This window comes from Eleutherodactylus coqui, chromosome 7, assembly GCF_035609145.1.
Source record: "Eleutherodactylus coqui strain aEleCoq1 chromosome 7, aEleCoq1.hap1, whole genome shotgun sequence".
Lineage (NCBI taxonomy): Eukaryota > Metazoa > Chordata > Amphibia > Anura > Eleutherodactylidae > Eleutherodactylus > Eleutherodactylus coqui.
This window is the reverse complement of record NC_089843.1, coordinates 126,547,049-126,570,104: the sequence shown is the minus strand read 5'-3', so window position 1 is coordinate 126,570,104 and position 23,056 is coordinate 126,547,049. Positions and strand designations below refer to the sequence as shown.

The window sequence follows — 23,056 nt, the reverse complement described above, 5'->3', positions numbered from 1 at the left end:
CAGCATTTTAACAAATGACTGCGTGCCACCGAGCTCTTGAACTGCGCACCCACCTCTAATCAATGGTTATAGAATTACGCTTCTTGGAGATACCACTAAAACCAATTAGGACTGATTTTGTTGCCTCTTGTGAAAACAGCAGCATTCACAGATCGATGCTGCCACAGAAGCTGCACTATTGATCCCTGATGTAATTGTTATATTTCCGTCTCTCATGCCGGCTACAACATTCTTCAAGTCTCATTTACAAGTGAAAAAAAAAGCACAAAAAAACAAAACAAAAAAGAAAAAAAAAAACACAAAAATCCGACTTCCAGATAGAAGGATAAAAAATAACGGTACGGTAAAAAGGTATAGCCGGGCTGTGACAATGACACACTATCAGCTTACTCAGAGAACTTACAGTGGGAATACACACTTTGAATTATACATAACATGAATGCACTGATTTATTGTGGTAATAACATCCACCTCATTAAAAGATTCTGCTTTGCTGCAGTTGGAGAGCTACATATTGTTTACTGCTATAAATTAATGGCAGGGCAGAGAAAATAGTGCAATCCCTCCAACAATAGATCTGCTGTGACAGAGCCGTACATCATAGCTTCCTCATAATAAAATGGAGACAATGTATTGGGCTAATACATTTTACAGTGCTGGCCTATATTTTCCTGACAACTGCTATAAAAGATGAGGCCATTCCGCTATGTTTTAATATACCGTAAAAGCAGTTTACTAAGCTCTGGTATCGTACATGGAATCCAGCCACACCATAAATATTTTAGACTGCTTAATTAAACTTTTTTTTTGTTTAATTAGAGAGGCAAAAATCAGTGAACTGGAGGCCTGGGATACAATTAATTGATAATAAGATATTAAAGAATATCAATTAACTGTTTATTTCCTTGCACTAAGTGGTTGAAATGTGTTGTGAAGCGGTAGCTTAATTGCAGTTTCTCTTGGGGAATGTTTCCAGGTAACTAGTACATGATACAGCAACCTCGTCAGCCCGTCATTGATCAAAGCCTGCTCATTAATACTCTTTACTAATGTAGGTTTTAGCGCATTTTACAATCAAAGAACTGCAAAGCATATTTTACCAAAAAAATCTGACAGGTCACATGTGTATGCTCTTAGCACTCTATGCAAAGTCATCTTAGCATGGATATGGACATTTTATACCTGTTTAATAAAACATAATTTTCAATTAGTGTAGTTTTGAGGAAACCGACTGGAGCCCCATTTTGGAGAACCCCCTCGTGCCAATCTCTTAGCCAAAGGTGAAAGCACCTACAAAGTCTCTTTGTCAGTCCTGTCGCGATCATGCATTATACAGACAGCCCATTCATTTCAGGAAGAACCATCTAATTTTTTTATTTCAGGAAGTTGAAGAATTGCTGATAGGTTCCCTCACAGATTACAATGGATTTGTGGAAGTTCAGATAGCTGGCCAACCTGTGACCAGTTTATCATCGGGTGTCCCTTTCAACAAAACGGCTCTGTAAATGTACTTTTAGGAAAACTAACTAGCCAAACGTGGAAGTTTCAATAAAAGGGGTTGTCCAACTTATTTAATTCATGTCAAAAGGCTTGAGTGCTGAGCTTTGTCATTGGCTGCAGCTTCCTGTGATGTCCTGTACACATGCTGCTGCAGCCTGTAAGCAATATGTGACAGGAGAAACCCGGAGCTGCGATTTAAAAAAACTCATTTTAAAAGTATAGATTTCCCTACAAATTGTGTATTTGAAATACAAAAGATACCTCTGAATCATAACTGCATTTAAAAGGTATAGCTGGAAACTCCCAGGGCCAGTGTAAACTCTACATCACTCCACCTACGACTTAGCAGGCATTGTATGTGTAATGTACAGGTAATCCGTAACCGCAAGCTGGATATTGACTACCACCGTATCCAATTCCATATATGAGCATATTTCAGATCAATATTTTGGTGAGTGTACAAAAAGAAATTAGACCAAAATCCTTGGAGACGAATCAGAAATATAAATAAATATTTTCAATACGTCCTGTACCAACTCTCTACAACCGGTATGTTCTATACCCCCTTTCTAGTGTCCAAGCTTTTTTCCGGTTTTCTATTTTCATTTTTTGCTCCTACCTTTTAAAAAAATCGTAACGCCATTATTTATCCATCGACGTAGCTGTATGAGGGCTTGTTTTTTGTGGGATGAGTTGTATTTTTTTTGTTCAAAAATATTTTATTCGTTTCTTTTCAATAGAAAACATACATTTGTCTTACATGTACCGCTGAGGGCTAACATGTGTTAGTGAGAATTGATAAACTACAATAAACTCTTTCTGTGACAAATTCGGGCATGTTTCCTTTTTCCCAACTTAGACAGATTTTACTGTCGGGATGAGTTGTATTTTTTAATGGTACTATTTAATGCACCATATAATGTACTGAGAAACGTTTAAAAAAATTCTAAGTAGCATAAAATGAAAGAAAAAAAAAACTTCAGCCATCCTTTGTTGTGTCTTGTGTCTAAGGCCCACAAATGGGAACAAAAATGCTGTACTGCTTTCAATTTTTTTCAAAGATATCTATTTTAAAAAAAAATTATTTTCTGCCATCTTCTGCGCACAAGAACTTATTTTTCCGTCAACATAGTTGTGCGAGGGCTCATTTTTTGTGGGACACCCTGTAGTTTGCATTGGTATGATTTTAGATTACATACGACTTTTTGATCACATTTTATTGTATTTTTTCTTGGAAAAGAGGGGGGGAGGGGAACCAAAAAAAAGCGCATTTTGGCGGTCACTTTTTTTAAAAATTGACAATGTTCATCGTGCGGGTAAATAATGTGTTACTTTAGTAGATCGGACTTTTACAGACACAGAGATACCAAACATGTATTTTTGTTTTCTTATTTAGATTCTTTTATTACAAATATAGCAAAAGGGTTTCGTTTTTTTTTTAGCATTATATCGTACTGCGATCGGGCAGGCAGCCTATCAAGCCACCCCACGGGCATGGCTTGATAGGCATTCTGCCAAGACAGCCCTGGGGCCTTTCAGAAGGCCCTTGACTGCCATGACACCTGCACGGCTCTCTGCGATCTTATCAGAATTGACAGCAGCATTTAAAAGGTTAACAGGGTGTTGGCTGTAAGAAACCCGCACAATCTCTCTTCATAAATAGACCGCCGATATAGGCCATCAAAAGACGTATCGGCGGTCATTAAGGGGATACAGATTGGTGTTTAATAGTATAGAGACACAGCTCATCAATGGTCAATACCTCATTACTTAGTTAGCATGCTACATACATACAACTCCAGAATACTAAGGACCCCTCTTATGTGTAAAGCTACCTTATGTATCCCCCCCCCAAGCTCTGGAGTCTAGTCTAGAATGTAACCATTTACATTGCCGCATCAACAAAGCTAACCTAATTCATTACTAGAAACAATGTATCAAGCACAAAATGCATGCTTTTATCATATTTTATAAAGAAAGATTCTGTGGAGAACATTCCCTGTGACCATGTCAGCAGATCCTCTAAAACCAACGGTAGATACAGCAGTAATGTGTGGACTGCAGAAGACCAATCTTCGTATACAGCGGAGCTGCTACCTCATATTGTGCTTTCCATTTTATCTATTGCTGCGATAGCACTGGAATCCTTCATGTGCCACTCGGCATAACGAGGAGCAGACATTTCTACAAATTGCAAAGGAATATTTTCCAGAACAAAATGCTAAAATTTGTGATTTCCAGATGAGCTATACACAAACTGCATGACATCAGTAAGACAACCAAAAACATTAAAAACTGTGCAAAGAGATGGAGATGGGTTTTTTTTACATATCTTCTACTTCAGTCTGCTATTGCAGCATATGCAGAAAGGAATTCCTCCACTAAACACATACACAGTCACATAAACACCAGGAAATAAGGAAACCATGGCTTCACACACACTACAAGAGCAATATTACAAACCAAGTGTATGTGGCCAGGAGGACAATATAGCAAATAGTATTAACAATAGAACATGCATGTCTACTGCAGTAACAGCACATACTGTTCTCTATACTACTACAGGTACTGCTATTAGGAATTTAGTAATTACAGACTAACCCATGCAGGCACTTCTGTATTATACAGATACAATTCAATTATGTGGTATTCCTAGGAGCAGCATGTCTTCTATACTATTGCATAGTAACGTTTTACCCCTTCAGGACGATGCCTTTTTTTCATAATTAATTTTTCCTCACCAATTGTAAAAAAACATTACCCTTATTTAGCCATTAACGTAGCTGTATGAGGGCTTGTTTTGTTACTGGGTGACTTGTATTTTTTTAAGGTACTTTTAAATGAACCATATAATGTACTAAAAAAACGTTTAAACATTTTTAAGGGAAGTGAAATGAAAAAAATAAAATTCTGCCATCTTTTGGGGGTGGGGGTCTTGTTCCTACGGTTTACACACTGCAGTAAAAATGACATGCTAACTTTATTCTGTGGGTCAGACGATTACTTGGATTCCAAATTTATATAGTTTTTTGTTGTTGTACTTAAAAAATATATCTTTGGAGAAAAACAAAATTTCTGCTGACAGCCATAATTTTTTTTCGTTTTTAAGGCTACATAGATGTGCAAGGGTTCATGTTTGGCAGGAAGTCCTGTAGTTTCTATTGATACTATTTTTGGAGTACATATGACTTATTGAGCGCTTTTTATTAATTTTTTTCTTGGAGACCGAACCGCCATAAAAAAAGCGCAATTTTGGCGTCCTGCTTTTCTGACAACATCCACCATGCAGAGTAAATAATACGTTACTCTGATATATTGGACTTTTATGGATGCAGCGATACCAGCATATATTTTGGGTTTTTTTCTATTTAGATGCTTTTATTATAAATATGGCAAAAGGGTTTTTGTTTTTTAAACTTCTTTTGTTTTATTTCTTAAATAATTAACATTTAAAATTGATTTTTACATTTTTTTAGTCCCCATAGGGAACATGAACTTGCAAGTTCGCTCCTGTAGAATGATGTAATACCATAGTATTACATTATACAGTGATCTGACAGACAATATATCAGGCCACGCCACTGGTATGGCTTAATAGGCAAATCTGAAATGGCAGCCCTGGGGGCTTTCAGAAGGCCCCTGGCTGCCATCGCTGGGGGTCGTTCAGGAACCCCGATCATCGTTTGGGGCATTTAAATTCGGTCAGAATTGACAGCAGAATTTAAAGGGTTAATAGCTGTGATTAGCTCATTGTATGGAGCAGGATCGACCCCAGATCAAGGTTGACAAACTATTGAATATCTAGGCTATCTGGTTATGAATTAACATACTATTAGCATAGTTCATAAAGTATTTGACGAGCCTATGAAATGGTCCTAACCTCTGCACTATTCTTATAGCTTTAACTCCGACTATAGTGTGTATATTTTAAACTCTTGTAGAAATTCATTTTACTGTAATCCATCTCTTCTTCAGTCACCAGTTGAAGGTCTGTCTCTTATCTAGCCTTTGTCTGTGTACTAGACAGACCACTCTTACAAGTTCTTTCATTCCTTAGCTCCCAGCCTCCCTCCTGTGTCTGTAGTATGGGTGTCATCCATAATATAAAGAAGTCATAAATACTTAAAGGAAAATCTGGACCCACAAACTAAACTAGCATTAAAAGACAACGGGCTGGAAAGTTTCTACTACCGTTATCTACTGGTTATTCAATGAAATAGGCAATATCCTGACGATGTGTACTGTAATATGCTTCGTAATCAGAGTTACAGAATTAAAATGGCAAGGTCATTCTTACAGTAAATGTTAAATAAAACCAAACCGTTGCGAGTATTGGTCTACCATATGTTAAAGCGCACCTGAGAAGAAGCCCAGCCCTTCATTGGTCACTGCTTTGTTGCTACTGGCACCCAGTTTAATCTCTTTCATTTCATTTTTCCATGAAGTTTTTTTCATATTTTTCTGCTCCCCAATGGTTTGCAACCATTTACAGGTGGTAGTGACGGGTGTCCTAAGCTAGTCATTCTGCTAGTACCAACCGGCCGAGACATCCTCACCACACATCCCATGCTGCCTTGCATAGTCCTGTGTCAATCAGCTGCAAAGCAGCATCTGAATGTCCCTGTGTTACATGTAGTAACTAGCAGTGTCCCTGTTACTAGAGAAGCCAAATGCTAAACGACAGGCAGTGGATGGCACAGCTATTGAACAGTAGATTCTTAGTGGCAGCAATTTCTGTTTTGATTTTCAGTGGTAAAACAAAAACTGATTTTATGCAAGTATATTACAAGATTGATGATACATACACAGACATTTAGAGGAGCATACGTTATGTAAAAAATTATTGTCCACTGAAGAGCACTCTTTGCAGAAGCTATTGTAAATGATGTCTTGATTGTCTTACTCTAATGAATACATTTTCACAATGAAGTGGTTTTGCTGTAGGAAGCAGACAGCTTCGTACATTGCACAGTGGCTTGGGTTGGTACTGCAGACTGAGTCCTATTCACTTCAATAAGACTGCAGCCTGCAGTATCAACATGGGTCACTGTGCCATGTATGGAATGCCTGCTTCCTGTAGCCATTGCGAGGGGCAATGCCTTTAAAGGGGTTGTCTCGTGAAAGCAAGTGGGGTTATGCACTTCTGTATGGCCATATTAATGCACTTTGTAATATACATCGTGTATTAAATATGAGCCATACAGAAGTTATTCACTTACCTTCCCTGCGCTGGCGTCCCCATCTCCATGGCTCCGTCTAATTTCAACGTCTAATCTCCCGATTAGACGCGCTTGCGCAGAAGGGTCTTTTCCCTTCGGCTCGGTCCGGCAGCGGCGGCGTTCTGGCTCCGCCCCTTCTACGCGTCATCGCGTAGCTCCGCCCCGTCACGGGTGCCGATTCCAGCCAATCAGGAGGCTGGAATCGGCACACGTGACAGGGCGGAGCTACGCGATGACGCGTAGAAGGGGGCGGAGCCAGAACGCCGCCGCTGCCGGACCGAGCCAAAGGGAAAAGACCCTTCTGCGCAAGCGCGTCTAATCGGGAGATTAGACGCTGAAATTAGCCGGAGCCATGGAGACGGGGACGCCAGCGCAGGGAAGGTAAGTGAATAACTTCTGTATGGCTCATATTTAATGCACGATGTATATTACAAAGTGCATTAATATGGCCATACAGAAGTGCTTAACCCCACTTGCTTTCGCGAGACAACCCCTTTAATAACTGAGGGCAAAGGGCTTACTCATCAATATCTCGATCCAAATTTTTTACTGCATCTATTGGCTATTATGTTTAAAGCATGCATGCCTCATCAGTGACATGAAAATTAAAAACATGTGATTAAAAGATGGGATGAGAATGCCTACATTGATTCTTGGTTTATAGACCTATTTATACATCATTGGTAAAATCTCATTTTACACTGTTATAATGACAATGATGTAAAATAGTACATTCTTAATTGTCTGATGGTCTTGAATTTTTTGGGGGAAATAAAGAACCAATTTTCATTTTAATCTGAAATCCATTTACAAGTCTAATTTTTTGCAACAATTGGGCATGGGTGAAAGGCTGAGACATGTGAAACAGGGAAGAAGCAGCCTAGAAGTAAATAATAATAATCTTTATTTGTATAGCGCCAACTTATTCCGGAGAAGTAGTAGGATTCAGGGCTAGGAATGTTCAGGAAGTAAGGACTACTGTAACAGCGGAGTTGTACACCAATTGCAGTTTGGTTTCAATTCTACTTTGTTTAATTGTTTTAAATGCTTCCCCATTAAAGATTAAAGCCCCATTTACACGCAGAGATGATCGCTGAAAACACAGTTTAAGTGACAGTTTTGAGCAATCATTTTGTATACCTACTAATGGGCACTAATGCCTATTAGTAGCTTACTAGGTTCATTTGCATTTAAATGAAGCTCCCTTAGCTGTATGTAAATAGCAGGTGGTGTGTTATCTTCACACAGCTACATTGTTCTCTCATAGGACAGCAGCTGAAAACAATGGTATCAGCGCTCCCGTTGATAATCACAGCATGCGGTCCATGCTATCAGCTGGGTGGCCAATCAATGGTTTTTATGCCGAAGTAAAAATCATTGTTCGGATGAAAAGCTAATAATGGTAGCATTTACACGCAATGGTTACCGCTCAAAGGACATCGTTCAAATGAATTTTCAGCGACAATCATTGCGTGTAAATGAGCCTTAACCCATTAAGGACCAACCACTGTAAATTTATGGCGCTTGGTCCCGGGCTTAAAGCCCAACAGTATGTAAAATTACGGCGGGGGTTAAAGCCTCCTGCTTCTGTAATCAATCAGAAGTAGGATGGGTTGTCTGCTCTTGGTCACAGCTGAAAACACGGAAGAGGGGGGAGAAGTGGGTTTTAATCATTTCTGCCTCCTCCTTTCTTTAGTACAGAGTGCTCTATGAGCACTATGCACTAAAAAGTGAAAGTGTTTCTTCCACTATGCGAGCCTGGGGGTCACTTGACCACTGGGAATTCCTGCTACAGTAGAGCTACAGGGTCCTAGAAGGCCCTGATCAGCTCTGCCAGTGACTGTCACTACAGGGGATGTTTCTACCTGTAACTGAGGCTACTATGGATGCCCAAGCTACAGTGGAAAAATGTAAAAACACATGTGAATGTCCCCCAGAGGTCTGATGCAACAAAAATAATTTTGGTAGCTTAAAAAAAAAAAAAAAAAAAATAGGGCAGTAAAATTGCCACATTGGTAAAATCCCTAAAAAGTGTCTGGTCCTTAAGGTACAAAACAGCCTGGTCCTTAAAGGGTTAAGAAAAGAGGCGTTTCTACTGAACTGCCCCTATTGAGATTAAATTGAGGAGATACCTGATAGTCTTTATCACTATCAGTTTACTTGCTTAAGGCCCATTTAGACAACGATTATCGCAAAAAATGTGCCCGACATTCGTCCCGTGTAAATGGGGCTTAACCCAGGAGGGAGTGCAGAGGTGTCTTTAAAAGATAAAAATACACAAATTGCCAGGTCCTGATGGAATGAACTCCGGGTTTTAAGGGAATTAAGTAATGTGATACACAGACCCTTGTTTCTTATATTTAAGGACTCTATAGAGACGGGGTCTATTACACTGGATTGGTGCACAGCCGATGTGGTGTGGATATTCATATGGGTCAAAAAGTGAACCTGGAAATTACAGGCCAGTAAGTCTTACTTCTATTGTGGGTAGAGTGTTTGAAGAGTTTCTAAGAGATGCTATCCTGGAGTACCGCAAAAAAAATAGCTGTACGACTCCATATCAGCATGGGTTTGTTAGAGATCGCTCCTGCAAACCAACCTGATCAGCTTCTACGAGGAGGTAAGTTCTAGACTGGACCGGGGAGGGTCACTGGATCTAGTGCGTCTGGACTTTTCCAAAGTGTTTGATACTGTGCATCATAAACAGTTGGTATATAAAATGAGAATACTTGGACTGGGTGAGAATATAAGTGGGTAACTGGCTCAGTGATAGAAAGCAGAGGGTAGTTATAAAAGGTTCATACTTTGATTGGGTCACTGTAACTACTGTGGTACCACACAGGGTTCGGTTATGGGCCCTATTCTTTTTAATATATTCATTAATGACCTGGTAAAAGGATTGTGCAGTAAAATACCAACATTTGCAGATGACACAAAACTATGTAAAGAAATGCATTGTTCTTCCTCTTTACAAGTCACTGGTCAGACCACACATGGAATATTGTGTACAGTTTTGGGCACCGATATTCAAGGAGGACATATCAGAGCTTGAGCGGGTACAAAACCTGCAACTAACGTCATAAATGGAATGGGCGAACTATAATAGCCAGAGAGGTTATCAAAATTGGGGTTATTTAGTTTAAAAAAAAAAAAAAGACGTCTGAGGGGCGACTTAATAACTATGTATAAATATATCGGGGGACAGTACAGAGATCTCTCTCATCATTACTTATACTCAGGACTGTGACAAGGAGGCGCCCTCTACATCTAGAGGAAAGAATGTTACCACACCAACATAGAAGGGGGTTCTTTACTGTAAGAGCAGTGAGACTATGGAACACTCTGCCTGATTTTGTGGTGATGGCAAATTTGATAAGAGTTCAAGAGGGGCCTGGACGCCTTTCTTGAGCGATATATTACATGTTATAGTCACTGATTACATCAAAAGAGTTGTTGCTCCAGAAATTATACTGATTGCCAGATTGGAGTCAGGTTGGAATCTTTTCCCTTAAATGTAGAAAAATGGTTCTACCTCATTGGATTTTTTATGCCTAGGTAATAGTGCTGAACTAGATGGACATGTGTCTTTTTTCGGCCTTACAAACCATGTTACATGAGTGCACGTGTGCTCAATATGGAGAGGAAAATAAGCTGCCAACAAACCCATCTGGTGGTGGCTCATCTCCCTTGAGAATGAAAGGATTAGACATGTTGAAATTCGACGGTCCAGTCATTCTTTTACCTGCGACATCTGCTGTTAGGGAAGAGTCGGGACACCAACATAAACATTAGTTGGTTGGTCGACATTCACCTAATATGTATGGCCACCATAACTGTTGAGCCTGTAGTGCTTTTGCACTTCCACATACCAGTCACTTGAAAAAGTAGAGCTTATAGGGAGCCAGTCAGATCTCTAATCACCCCAAGGCTGCAGACACTACAGTACTGTAATAGACCTGCTGAGTTCAGCAGTCTGTCATTCAAGGCTCGAATCATATTAGCGCTTTGATTTTTGTTTTAAATGGATCTTTTTTTTTTTCTAATGGGACAAATAGTTTCCTTTTTTCTTAAACTGATCCAGTCTGTTTAAAAAAATGGAAATGAAACGGAACAGAATTGAACTGAGTATAATTGAATTTCTACTGAAATCAATGGGACCTTTGAATTTTTTTCCCCATTTTGCAGCTCCTCTGACAAAAATGCAAAAAGGAAATCAAAAAGGGTGATGTGAAAGAGCCCTTGCACTGATCAGATCATATAAATCACTGCTGTGTCAAGCCTTCCCTCCACTCCCTTGAAACCGATTGATAATGCGTCCATTTTACTGCGTATATGGAAACATAAGCCAATCAAGTTTTCCAAAAAGGCTTAACCAATCAATGTAAGTGACAGACCGCTGAAATCGGCATGTCTGTCACTATACTGTAGTGCCTGCAGCATGAGAACGATTAGGCACCTGACAGGTTCCTCTAAATGTAAGCTCGGGGAAGCAGCTATCCTTGGACCTATTCTGTAAGTTAATAAAAGAAAAGTGCTACTCTAACGCAGGCATCACCACAATTAAAATAGATGAAGTGTGTAGCACTCCTCTAGAAGAGCTACAGAACAAGCGCTATATAAAAAGCGCCGTTCCTCTATTTTGGCAAAAAAAAACTTTCCGATCGGCTATCCTTGGATCTAATGCATATAAAAATGTATTCATTTTGTGTACGCAAATTGCCCATAGTTTTTCATCTGAGCGCAGTTGCACATGCAGTCTGTGGGTCCATTTTTTTACTTCTGCATGTCTTCAGTTTTTCAATAGTTCAGGAATTGTGTTTCATTAAAACAACCTTGTGTGTAAATTATGAAAGAATATGCAAAATGTAGCAAATTCATTCAATTGAGCAAATTATGGATTTCAATTTTAGTAAATATCAAGAATTTGCTTACATTTTAATATTACAACATAAGGTCATTGAGCAATGGAAGTGTTATTAATGAAACTGCTCTCTTAGCTGCAAGAAAAATACCTAAAAATACAGAACTGCCAAAAAGCATAAAGTCCTTGCACAATCTTAAAGCTACAGACTACAATTTACACCAGTCTGCAAATGGGATTTAGAATGAACATTTGTAGTCTGTGAATGTGAAATTCTCACTGGCAGCCCTGATCCATGTTGCTGACATATAGAACCTGCCACTGTTCCATTCACTAACTGCCGGTCTGAAGTAGAATAGGCAAATAGGACACTTTATAGTTGAAAGCTTATGATCCGTCATTATTAATTGGCTTATGTATAATACTTGTGCACTGTTCAGTTAGTGTCAGGGACGCTGCTTCTCCTGTGTCCCCAGACAGTGCACTTAATAAAAATGATGCTGTTAGCAAGCACTGAAATAACAGCTCTAGCATTAATAAAATTGCAAATGTGACCCAAGCTGTTTATCCAATCGTCATTTAGGGAGTTAAGAGCGATACACAACAAAAATCATGAGGTACTGCGTTAGCTAGGAAAATCTGTGGCAATACTCTTGTGGAAAGAAAAAAAAAAGTATTCTAAGAGTGGCATCATTTTTCTGGTTAGCCAATAAAGGTTCAGTATTAGAGATGAGCGAACGTACTCGGTAAGGCCGATTTCGCAATCGAGCACCGCGATTTTCGAGTACTTCACTACTCGGGTGAAAAGTACTCGGGTGCGCTGTGGGTGAGCGGGGGGTTGCAGAGGGGAGTGGGGGGGAGAGAGAGAGAGAGCTCCCCCTGTTCCGCGCTGCTACCCCCCACTCCCCTCTGCAACCCCCCGCCCCACAGCGCCCCACGAGTACTTTTCACCCGAGTAGTGAAGTACTCGAAAATCGCGGTGCTTGATTGCGAAATCGCCCTTACCGAGTACGTTCGCTCATCTCTATTCAGTATCCCTCCTATAATATTGTATTTATCAGCACAGATTCAAGACGGAATTTTGCTTCAAATAATGCTCATCTGTCTCTGAATACAATAAGTTGATTTGACGATCTTTACATTCTTTGTTGATTATCAAATGTACTTTTTTATTTTGTTCTCTGCATATTAATGTCTTAGTTTATATTTAAGAGGGTTTGTGTTCTGGTTTTCTGACAAATTCCTAAAGGCCCATTTAGACAACGATTATTGCTCCAAATTTGCCTAAAAGCCGTTTGAGCAATAACCATTGCATCTAAACGCGCGGCCATTGTGCACTTGTCGTGTACTGTTCGTTCATCGCTCATTTCTAGCAAGCTAGAAAATCAGCAATGACTTATCAGCGCCGAATGCCAATTTTCTCAGCGGGCTTCGTCAATAGCATTCTTTTAGCTGGTATCCCGCTGGGACTTCCCAGCGGTATACCAGCTGAAAGCTCTGAAAACAAAGGAGCTGCCAGTGCTCCTGCTGTTTCTCAGAGCCATCAGCTCAGCGGGACACTATTGATAACTGCATGAACAAAGCAGCTGTTTTGTATATGCAAACAGCTGCTTTGTTCTTGCAATCAGCGGTGTTCCGCTCCACCTGCATTTTTAACTCAAGTAGCTAATTAGCTAAGAGTTATGCAAAGATGATCGCTCAAAACTGTCACTCAAACTGCCGTTTGAGCGATTTTTGAGCAATCACCTGTCAGTCTAAATGCACCTTTACTTCTCTTCCTCACTTAAGTTAAAGGATCTGGTGATTTGAGACCAGGGGGCATTTACTACAAACTAATTTAGATAGCTCCCATTTAACACAAATATAAATCCTTATATAGTAGCCTGCAAAGCTCCCCCTAGCTGTAGTCCTTACAAGAGTGTATTAAGAAAATCAGCACTAACTATGGGCTATACAGTATTTAGATTTGGAGCTTCTGTTCAAGCCATATTTTGGTAAGTTGAAAAACTCTTCTCGATTCTACTCCTTAAAGTTTGACCAAGAAGGGACAGTTTTAAAAACGTAAAGAGTTTTGATAAATTATATTTGACTAATAATCTCGTTGACACTTTTTCAAAAAGTTTGTTGCCTATGCATTTTAAATAGCCAGTTAGGTTATTGACTAATAATAGAGCATTACATAACATCTCTTTCCAAACTAGAAATTTTCGCCCTATTATACTGTTAAGGACTTGGAATAGATCACTTAGCTCATCTTTGGAATAGTTTTCTTTTTCTGTATGCTGGGGTTCGAAAATATAAGAATAAATGGAGCTTTAATAACCTAGAATACGTGTTAGCATGTCTTTATGTTCAGACAACAATCAATGTACTTTTTGGCTAATTGTTCAATGATAAATGTATAGTAATTTGTGTTGTATGAAGCTTTTAAGAGGTTAAAGGGCTTGTCTGGGGTTAGAAAAACATGTCTGCCTTCTTCCAAACACGACGCCACCCTTGTCCATAGCGTTGTGTGTGGTATTGCACTTCAGCTCCATTGCAGTGGATGGGAGCGGAGTCGTAATACTAGACATAATCCACAGACAAGGGTCGCACTGTATTTGGAAGCAAGCAGCCAAGCTTTACTTAACCTGGACAACCCTTACAGCTAGTAAGTAGTAAAAGTGAACGCAGCGTGTACCAAAAGTTTGTGGAAACTATAAGCCGATTTGGTTGTCATCTTTGCACCTTGCTATGAATTGGAAATGGTGGCCTATTCTAGAAATTCCCTTCTCAAGTCTGAAGTTGAAGGATTTTTCAAAAGTGGTGTTCTTCCTGCTCAGATCAGCAAACTGCCATACCGTAACTTCTAAGTCAACGCTATTCAGCTCATGTTTTACGGTGGCTACAAGTACATGGAATAAAACTGCATACTTTTTAAGCAAATCACAATTACTTGATTAACATAAGTATAAAATAGCACTGACCTTCGACAAATCCCTAAAGTTGCTTGGAAGGGTCAAATCCAGCTCTTCAGATTCATAATTTGTGATAACCCAGGGAAAAACTGGATACTGATTCAAGTCATTGTAGGTTCGGCCTATCAAAACCACCAAAAAAAAGTTTAGGCTCCTGTTTAGTAATACATCAGCGAAATAGACATTGGCATCATGTAGTATATATGCTGACAAATGAAACAGTTAAAGGGGTTGTCCCGCGCCGAAACGTTTTTTTTTTTTTTTTTAACCCCCCCCCCCGTTCGGCGCGAGACAACCCCGATGCAGGGGTTAAAAAAACAAACCGCTCAGCGCTTACCTGAATCCCGGCGGTCCGGCGTCTTCATACTTACCTGCTGAAGATGGCCGCCGGGGTCTGCTCCCTCCGTGGACCGCAGCTCTTCTGTGCGGTCCATTGCCGATTCCAGCCTCCTGATTGGCTGGAATCGGCACGTGACGGGGCGGAGCTACACGGAGTCGGCATTCTGCACGAGCGGCTCCATTGAAGAGAGCAGAAGACCCGGACTGCGCAAGCGCGGCTAATTTGGCCATCGGAGGGCGAAAATTAGTCGGCTCCATGGGAACGAGGACGCTAGCAACGGAGCAGGTAAGTAAAAAACTTTTTATAACTTCTGTATGGCTCATAATTAATGCACAATGTACATTACAAAGTGCATTATTATGGCCATACAGAAGTGTATAGACCCACTTGCTGCCGCGGGACAACCCCTTTAATAAGATGTAGATGCAGCATAGATACTATATATCTTAATATACATCTATCTATAAAAAAACATGTCTTCCTTTGGTTGCTGCTCCACACTTTTTGATTCAGAGAGCTATTTCAGAATGAATCTGTAAACTGAAAACAAAACACTAAGTGGACATCGCTTAAGAGAGAATATACTGTCACTTTACCGGCTATTGTGTTTAAAAACATCAAATATTCAAAATTTGAGATTTCTCTGTGCTGCCAACGCTGAGTCATGTTTGATGCTTTAAATATCTGCCGAGGGCTAGCCAGGGAGATGCGCCTGTCAAAAAAGAGAAGGGAAATAATGGTTTCAAGAAAGGGGAATAAAAAGAAAATATTATACCAAACATTGTTACATGCTCAAAACCAAAGTTCATCAAAGAAAAAGCAAAAAACTAAAGGTCAAAAACTACTTAAATGATGTCTGAGATCTATGAAATGTGTAAGCAATAATGGTCACTAAACAAGCAAGACTTGGACTACATCTGCACCACACATAGGTGATGGCTATGAAAGGTTACAGCTTGCAAAAAACCTAAGAGATCAACTGCTTATTCTGAAGGATGGCGCTCACCAAGGGCTTCCAAATACGTTAACTGGTTATACAAAGCGAAGTGGAGGTAAAGGGCAGTGGTGGTGGAAAGGTACTTATCCTAAATAGGCATCTTGGTAGTGAAGTAGTAAAAGATGTATGCACATGGGAAAATGGGTGCAGCCAGCCCAGTATCCGTACAACCCATGGGTTGAGATATAAGAAATGTAGTGATGAAGGTCAAGAAAAAACTGGGAATAAGACATAACCCTTAGGCTGGGTTTACACAGGGCGAAATTGCCTTGGAATTTCCATGCGGAATGTCTGCACGGCAATTCCGCCCGTGGCTCCTAATCCCGGGATTAGCCAGTAAAGTGGACGAGATTTTGCAAAAATCTCATACACCCACTGCGGCCAATCCATTGTGGAAAACAACGATGCAGCATGTAAATTCTTTTCTCATTTCCTCTCTTCTCTCTATCCAGAGATATGGCTGCAGTGGAAATGCAGGCGGTGAAGCCTCACGCAGAAATCTCACGTTTTTTCGCCATGGTCATTCTGCGAGATTTTCGTCCCGTGTGAATCCAGCCTTAGATGTACATACAAAAATCTTAAAATCATGAAAAAAATCTGTTTTTATTTAATAAAACCAGCTTAGAAGATAGAACGCGTTCCGAAGCAATACAATGCTTCTTAAGTATTGCCGTGAGTACACGCTCAAACAGCGGGAGAAAGACTTGACGAAAGATTTGTGTATGTGCCTCTACATCTAGGGGGTGGACCTTATTTCCAGTTTTTTCTTACCTTCTTCATAAAATTAGTGCACAGTGTCCTCCTGTGAGGTTTGCATGCAGTCTGCAAATGTGACTCTTCAGACTGCTGTGCATGTGCTCTCCTGTAGAAGTCTATGGGAGAGCACACACATAGCGGTCTGGAAAAAAAAGAGTCAAGCTTCAGATTGCATACAGACTTCATGGGAAGACACTTCAGGAACTGGGCAGCAAGAGTATAAAAACCACAACCAACACCCCGACTGCACCATAACCAGTTTACGGTGCTGTTCTGCGCTGACAGTGTCTCTTTAATAAATGGGAGAGTTGATTCCCAAAAGCAGTGTGGATGTAGCTTTATAAGGCATAGTGACAAAATACACCCAGCAACTACTGTAAAATTCTGTTAATTCAAAATTATGGAGGCCAGATAGATGCCAGTTTATCAGAGAATATCTGAACTATGGTTTGACGAAATAAATGAATTTTAGTGCATTAGTATGCTGGTCGTACTTCATTTTAATGTTTGTGTAAGACAAAATCTTTGTATATCTTGAGACCATAAAGTAGACAATGCAGTGGTACATTCATGGATATATACACTTATTTTCTGGCGCCATAAATCACAGAAGTGTGCATGTGATACGGCATTTTAACGGTTATTGCCTGTGCACTTTCTTTTATGGATATTTATAATGAGTACATGCATTATGCATACATAGAATATCCTCACTGAACACAGAATAATAGCAGAAGAAGGGCTCCAATTTTTATGTTCGAATTCACATCACTATTTATACTATATAATTAAACTCAAAAACAAACAACTACTTCATATAAGGAAATATGCAAATACCACCAATGATTTCCGCATTCTCATATAAGCTGCACAGGAATAGAGTTCATAATAATGTTGAGTTTGAGAGTATAAAGTTTTCAACTGGAGACCTATAAACTAAAGCCAATAAGCTAAAGATAGGTAAAGCAGCTCTAATTTACAAAGCACAATCACCTACAGACGACAGGGCCATAATAAAAGCCTAAACAAATTCTTAATATACAAAACACAATACGCAATAAAATACTTAGCACAATGATTACAGATTTCTATGTATGCAAGAAATCCAAATTAATGTAATTCCACAATATATAATTGTTGGTTCACCAAAGATTACCTGGTTTGAGGAAGACCAAAATTCGTGCCAATTCCAACTCTGGGGAGACAATGAACGACCTTTTTCACAGTAGTCTGGTCGGGGAAGTTGAACATAACAGACACTGTACATAGAAGACAGAAACACAAAAAGTCACACTATGTTATACTTGTGTTGCCATTAATGCTGAGGGTCTAAATCTGGCCATAGACTTTAGATACCAGTCCGACGTAAATTAGTTCAGCTGACAGGTATTGCTTCTGATCTCCCATACACATGCACACTCAGCTTGGTATATGTGTTCTCAATAGGGAGAGGGGAGTAAGCTACTGCAAGACACTTAGAGGCTGCTTAACTCCCCTAAGAACTAAAGTATCCAGCATGTTGAAAGTCAACATACCTGAATATTCTTTCAAACTACAACTGTCAGCAAAGGAGAGTTGGGTCATCACCATACATATTAGATGATCCAGCAGTCCTCTTCATCCAGCCGTTGGAAGAAGAGTCTGGACACCGCCATGCACATTAGATTGTTGCCTGAAATTGGTGGAATCAGCAGACATTATTTTAATGTCTACAGCCTCATTATAAGTACCTCCCGCTGTAAACAATAAACAGCACGGACTACATGGACTATTAAGCACTGTATTGACTGCAGACATGTTTTTCAGCAACAAAGCGGCTATTCAAAATACTAAAGACCACCTGTCTGTGAGTGACCGTGTGGGTTACATACTCCGCCCTTGATCACATGACCGTGATGTCCTTAAAGGTAATAAAACATGGAAAGCCTAAAGCCATGTGCTTTAAGGACCTGTGATTTCACTGTCATGTGATCAGTCACCTGTGTGTGAGGAATCCTGAATCAGGCGGTGATCAGTGTGTGCAGGACTATGCTGTGCTGGTTGTGATCCCTGTTGTATGGGATGAAGAATGCATGCGGCAGAGCTCTGTGTGTGTGACGTGCATGTAGCAGAGCTGTGTGTGTGTGTGTGTGACGTGCATGTAGCAGAGCTGTGTGTGTGTGTGTGTGTGACGTGCATGTAGCAGAGCTGTGTGTGTGTGTGTGTGTGACGTGCATGTAGCAGAGCTGTGTGTGTGTGTGTGACGTGCATGTAGCAGAGCTGTGTGTGTGTGTGTGACGTGCATGTAGCAGAGCTGTGTGTGTGTGTGTGACGTGCATGTAGCAGAGCTGTGTGTGTGTGACGTGCATGTAGCAGAGCTGTGTGTGTGTGTGACGTGCATGTAGCAGAGCTGTGTGTGTGTGTGACGTGCATGTAGCAGAGCTGTGTGTGTGACGTGCATGTAGCAGAGCTGTGTGTGTGTGACGTGCATGTAGCAGAGCTGTGTGTGTGTGACGTGCATGTAGCAGAGCTGTGTGTGTGTGACGTGCATGTAGCAGAGCTGTGTGTGTGTGTGTGTGACGTGCATGTAGCAGAGCTGTGTGTGTGTGTGTGTGTGACGTGCATGTAGCAGAGCTGTGTGTGTGTGTGTGTGTGACGTGCATGTAGCAGAGCTGTGTGTGTGTGTGTGACGTGCATGTAGCAGAGCTGTGTGTGTGTGTGTGACGTGCATGTAGCAGAGCTGTGTGTGTGTGACGTGCATGTAGCAGAGCTGTGTGTGTGTGTGACGTGCATGTAGCAGAGCTGTGTGTGTGTGTGACGTGCATGTAGCAGAGCTGTGTGTGTGACGTGCATGTAGCAGAGCTGTGTGTGTGTGACGTGCATGTAGCAGAGCTGTGTGTGTGTGACGTGCATGTAGCAGAGCTGTGTGTGTGTGACGTGCATGTAGCAGAGCTGTGTGTGTGCGACGTGCATGTAGCAGAGCTGTGTGTGCGACGTGCATGTAGCAGAGCTGTGTGTGCGACGTGCATGTAGCAGAGCTGTGTGTGTGCGACGTGCATGTAGCAGAGCTGTGTGTGTGCGACGTGCATGTAGCAGAGCTGTGTGTGTGCGACGTGCATGTAGCAGAGCTGTGTGTGTGCGACGTGCATGTAGCAGAGCTGTGTGTGTGCGACGTGCATGTAGCAGAGCTGTGTGTGTGCGACGTGCATGTAGCAGAGCTGTGTGTGTGCGACGTGCATGTAGCAGAGCTGTGTGTGTGCGACGTGCATGTAGCAGAGCTGTGTGTGTGCGACGTGCATGTAGCAGAGCTGTGTGTGTGCGACGTGCATGTAGCAGAGCTGTGTGTGTGCGACGTGCATGTAGCAGAGCTGTGTGTGTGCGACGTGCATGTAGCAGAGCTGTGTGTGTGCGACGTGCATGTAGCAGAGCTGTGTGTGTGCGACGTGCATGTAGCAGAGCTGTGTGTGTGCGACGTGCATGTAGCAGAGCTGTGTGTGTGCGACGTGCATGTAGCAGAGCTGTGTGTGTGCGACGTGCATGTAGCAGAGCTGTGTGTGTGTGACGTGCATGTAGCAGAGCTGTGTGTGTGACGTGCATGTAGCAGAGCTGTGTGTGTGTGACGTGCATGTAGCAGAGCTGTGTGTGTGTGACGTGCATGTAGCAGAGCTGTGTTTGTGTGACGTGCATGTAGCAGAGCTGTGTGTGTGTGACGTGCATGTAGCAGAGCTGTGTGTGTGTGACGTGCATGTAGCAGAGCTGTGTGTGTGTGACCTGCATGTAGCAGAGCTGTGTGTGTGTGACGTGCATGTAGCAGAGCTGTGTGTGTGTGACCTGCATGTAGCAGAGCTGTGTGTGTGTGACCTGCATGTAGCAGAGCTGTGTGTGTGTGACCTGCATGTAGCAGAGCTGTGTGTGTGTGACCTGCATGTAGCAGAGCTGTGTGTGTGTGACCTGCATGTAGCAGAGCTGTGTGTGTGTGACCTGCATGTAGCAGAGCTGTGTGTGTGTGACCTGCATGTAGCAGAGCTGTGTGTGTGTGACCTGCATGTAGCAGAGCTGTGTGTGTGTGACCTGCATGTAGCAGAGCTGTGTGTGTGTGACCTGCATGTAGCAGAGCTGTGTGTGTGTGACATGCATGTAGCAGAGCTGTGTGTGTGTGACATGCATGTAGCAGAGCTGTGTGTGTGTGACATGCATGTAGCAGAGCTGTGTGTGTGTGACATGCATGTAGCAGAGCTGTGTGTGTGTGACATGCATGTAGCAGAGCTGTGTGTGTGTGACATGCATGTAGCAGAGCTGTGTGTGTGTGACATGCATGTAGCAGAGCTGTGTGTGTGTGACATGCATGTAGCAGAGCTGTGTGTGTGTGACATGCATGTAGCAGAGCTGTGTGTGTGTGACATGCATGTAGCAGAGCTGTGTGTGTGTGACATGCATGTAGCAGAGCTGTGTGTGTGTGACATGCATGTAGCAGAGCTGTGTGTGTGTGACATGCATGTAGCAGAGCTGTGTGTGTGTGACATGCATGTAGCAGAGCTGTGTGTGTGTGACATGCATGTAGCAGAGCTGTGTGTGTGTGACATGCATGTAGCAGAGCTGTGTGTGTGTGACATGCATGTAGCAGAGCTGTGTGTGTGTGACATGCATGTAGCAGAGCTGTTTGGCTCATTGCACCACCAGAAACACTGCTGCTATAATTTCCTAATAATTACGAGTGAGATACACATTGCAGAGGGCATCTATTAAATGTTTATTTGAAAAAGTGGAAGACGACCTATGAGATTTTTAGAGTAATGAAAAAAGGTAGAATGTTGGTTATTCCTGTTGGATTATTTTAAAATTGCAGCTTTATCAATTTGCTAAACTTGAAGTTGCAAGCTACCCATGTACTAACTGCCCACTATGATATTGCTACCTATGAGGGCTCAGTCACACGGGCGCATCGGCGTCCGTGTTACTGCAGCCAGCAGATTGCCGTACCTGAAAATTGACTTCTCTCTGCAGCGCCGGGAGGAAGAACATGTGACCGGCTTCATTGCCGGTCATGTGTTCTTTCATCAGCGCTGGAGAGACGCGGCCGTCTTCAGGTACGCCCGTCTTCTAACTGTCAGTCACACGGGCACGTCGGCGCCAGTGTACGGGTGCCGATGCGCCCGTGTGACTGAGCCCTAACTCTTTTCCCTTCACTGCATTTTTTCAGTTTTGTGATTTTTTTTTTATGTTGTTGCCAAGTTTGCAATAAATGTACTTCTACAGGAAGCATTTCTGTTTCATACTCAATATAGTATGCCCCAAAGGACAAAAAGTTAACTAAGGAGGACCAGTTATTTTTAACAAGGAAGGTAAAACAATAGTTGAGCACTGGGATTCAAACCAATCGCTAAAATGAGCGTCAAGCGCTTACAGCTCATAGCAACTAAATTTCTGTCTGCATTTGAGCTCTACTAAAGTTAACAGAGTGCCTGACAGGATTCCTAAATGTATCTGAAGGATGAACTAAAGTGGAAGTAGCTCCATAGTATATTATATATTTTAGTGGTTTGTACTATGGTGTGCTACACGATTTTGGCAGTAGGGGTAACTGATAAAATGTGACAGTACTAACTGCAAATACAACTATGTAAATAAGTGAATGACTGATGTGAGATCTTCCATCTAACACAATCCTAAATTCTGTACTATGTGTAAATACATGAATTCCACTAAGTACTGGAGATGTAACTGCACATCACATTTTATTTCTTGACATCCATGTTTATCTATATTACTTTCAGGAATCCTACTTAAATAATGTATTTTATGGGACTGGGACACAAACTCTTCTTTCCACATTTGGGAACACTAAATGCACTTCCTCTGCTATACTTTTGTTTGTATGCATTGTGAAACAGATGTTTATAACTGTGGAACATATTCTATATACATGCAATAGAAAATGATAATTCAGTTTTATTATGGAAATTCTGATTGTTTACTAAGACGAAATCTGTGTGATCAAATCAGATTCTATGTGTTTAAGCTTCTGCTTCATTAAAGGGATTCTGTCACCACAATTTTCAATTTTGGCTGGCAGCATAGCGCTATGTGCCACATGGCACACAAACTGAGCATATGTTTGTAGAAAGGAGAAGATTATTCATTGCAGGAAAATCTTACTTTTATAATCTGGTGCCACATTGTGCAAATTGGTCGCTTCGAGTCCCAGAAGCAATTCGACTGAGCCCCGAATCATGACCTCTAACCTATTGTCGCAACCCTTCACCAATCCAGCACCACCCTATGCCACTGATGTCAGTGCAAACAGCAGTAAAATCCCATCTTCCCACTGTGCAGCTGTCTGACCCACGCAGAAGTGGACACATATGGCCGCCTGCAGACGGCCGGGTCGGATCCCGCTGTGAGAATTCTTGCAGCGGGACTCGATACACGCCCCTGCAGGGACCAGTG

At 41.5% G+C, this 23,056-nt stretch overlaps 1 protein-coding gene across 2 annotated transcripts in view; it reads right to left on the bottom strand.

Annotated features, from left to right (window-relative positions):
• Window positions 1–23,056, bottom strand: part of LRBA (LPS responsive beige-like anchor protein) — a 503,130-nt gene that overhangs the window by 137,308 nt on the left and 342,766 nt on the right. For both annotated transcript variants that reach the window (XM_066573657.1, XM_066573658.1), the window contains 3 exons: window positions 17,787–17,889; window positions 15,474–15,589; window positions 14,547–14,659 (listed from right to left, as the gene is read on the bottom strand). In XM_066573657.1, coding sequence (XP_066429754.1) covers window positions 14,547–14,659; window positions 15,474–15,589; window positions 17,787–17,889 — 332 coding nt within the window. The remainder of the gene's footprint in view (window positions 1–14,546; window positions 14,660–15,473; window positions 15,590–17,786; window positions 17,890–23,056) is intronic.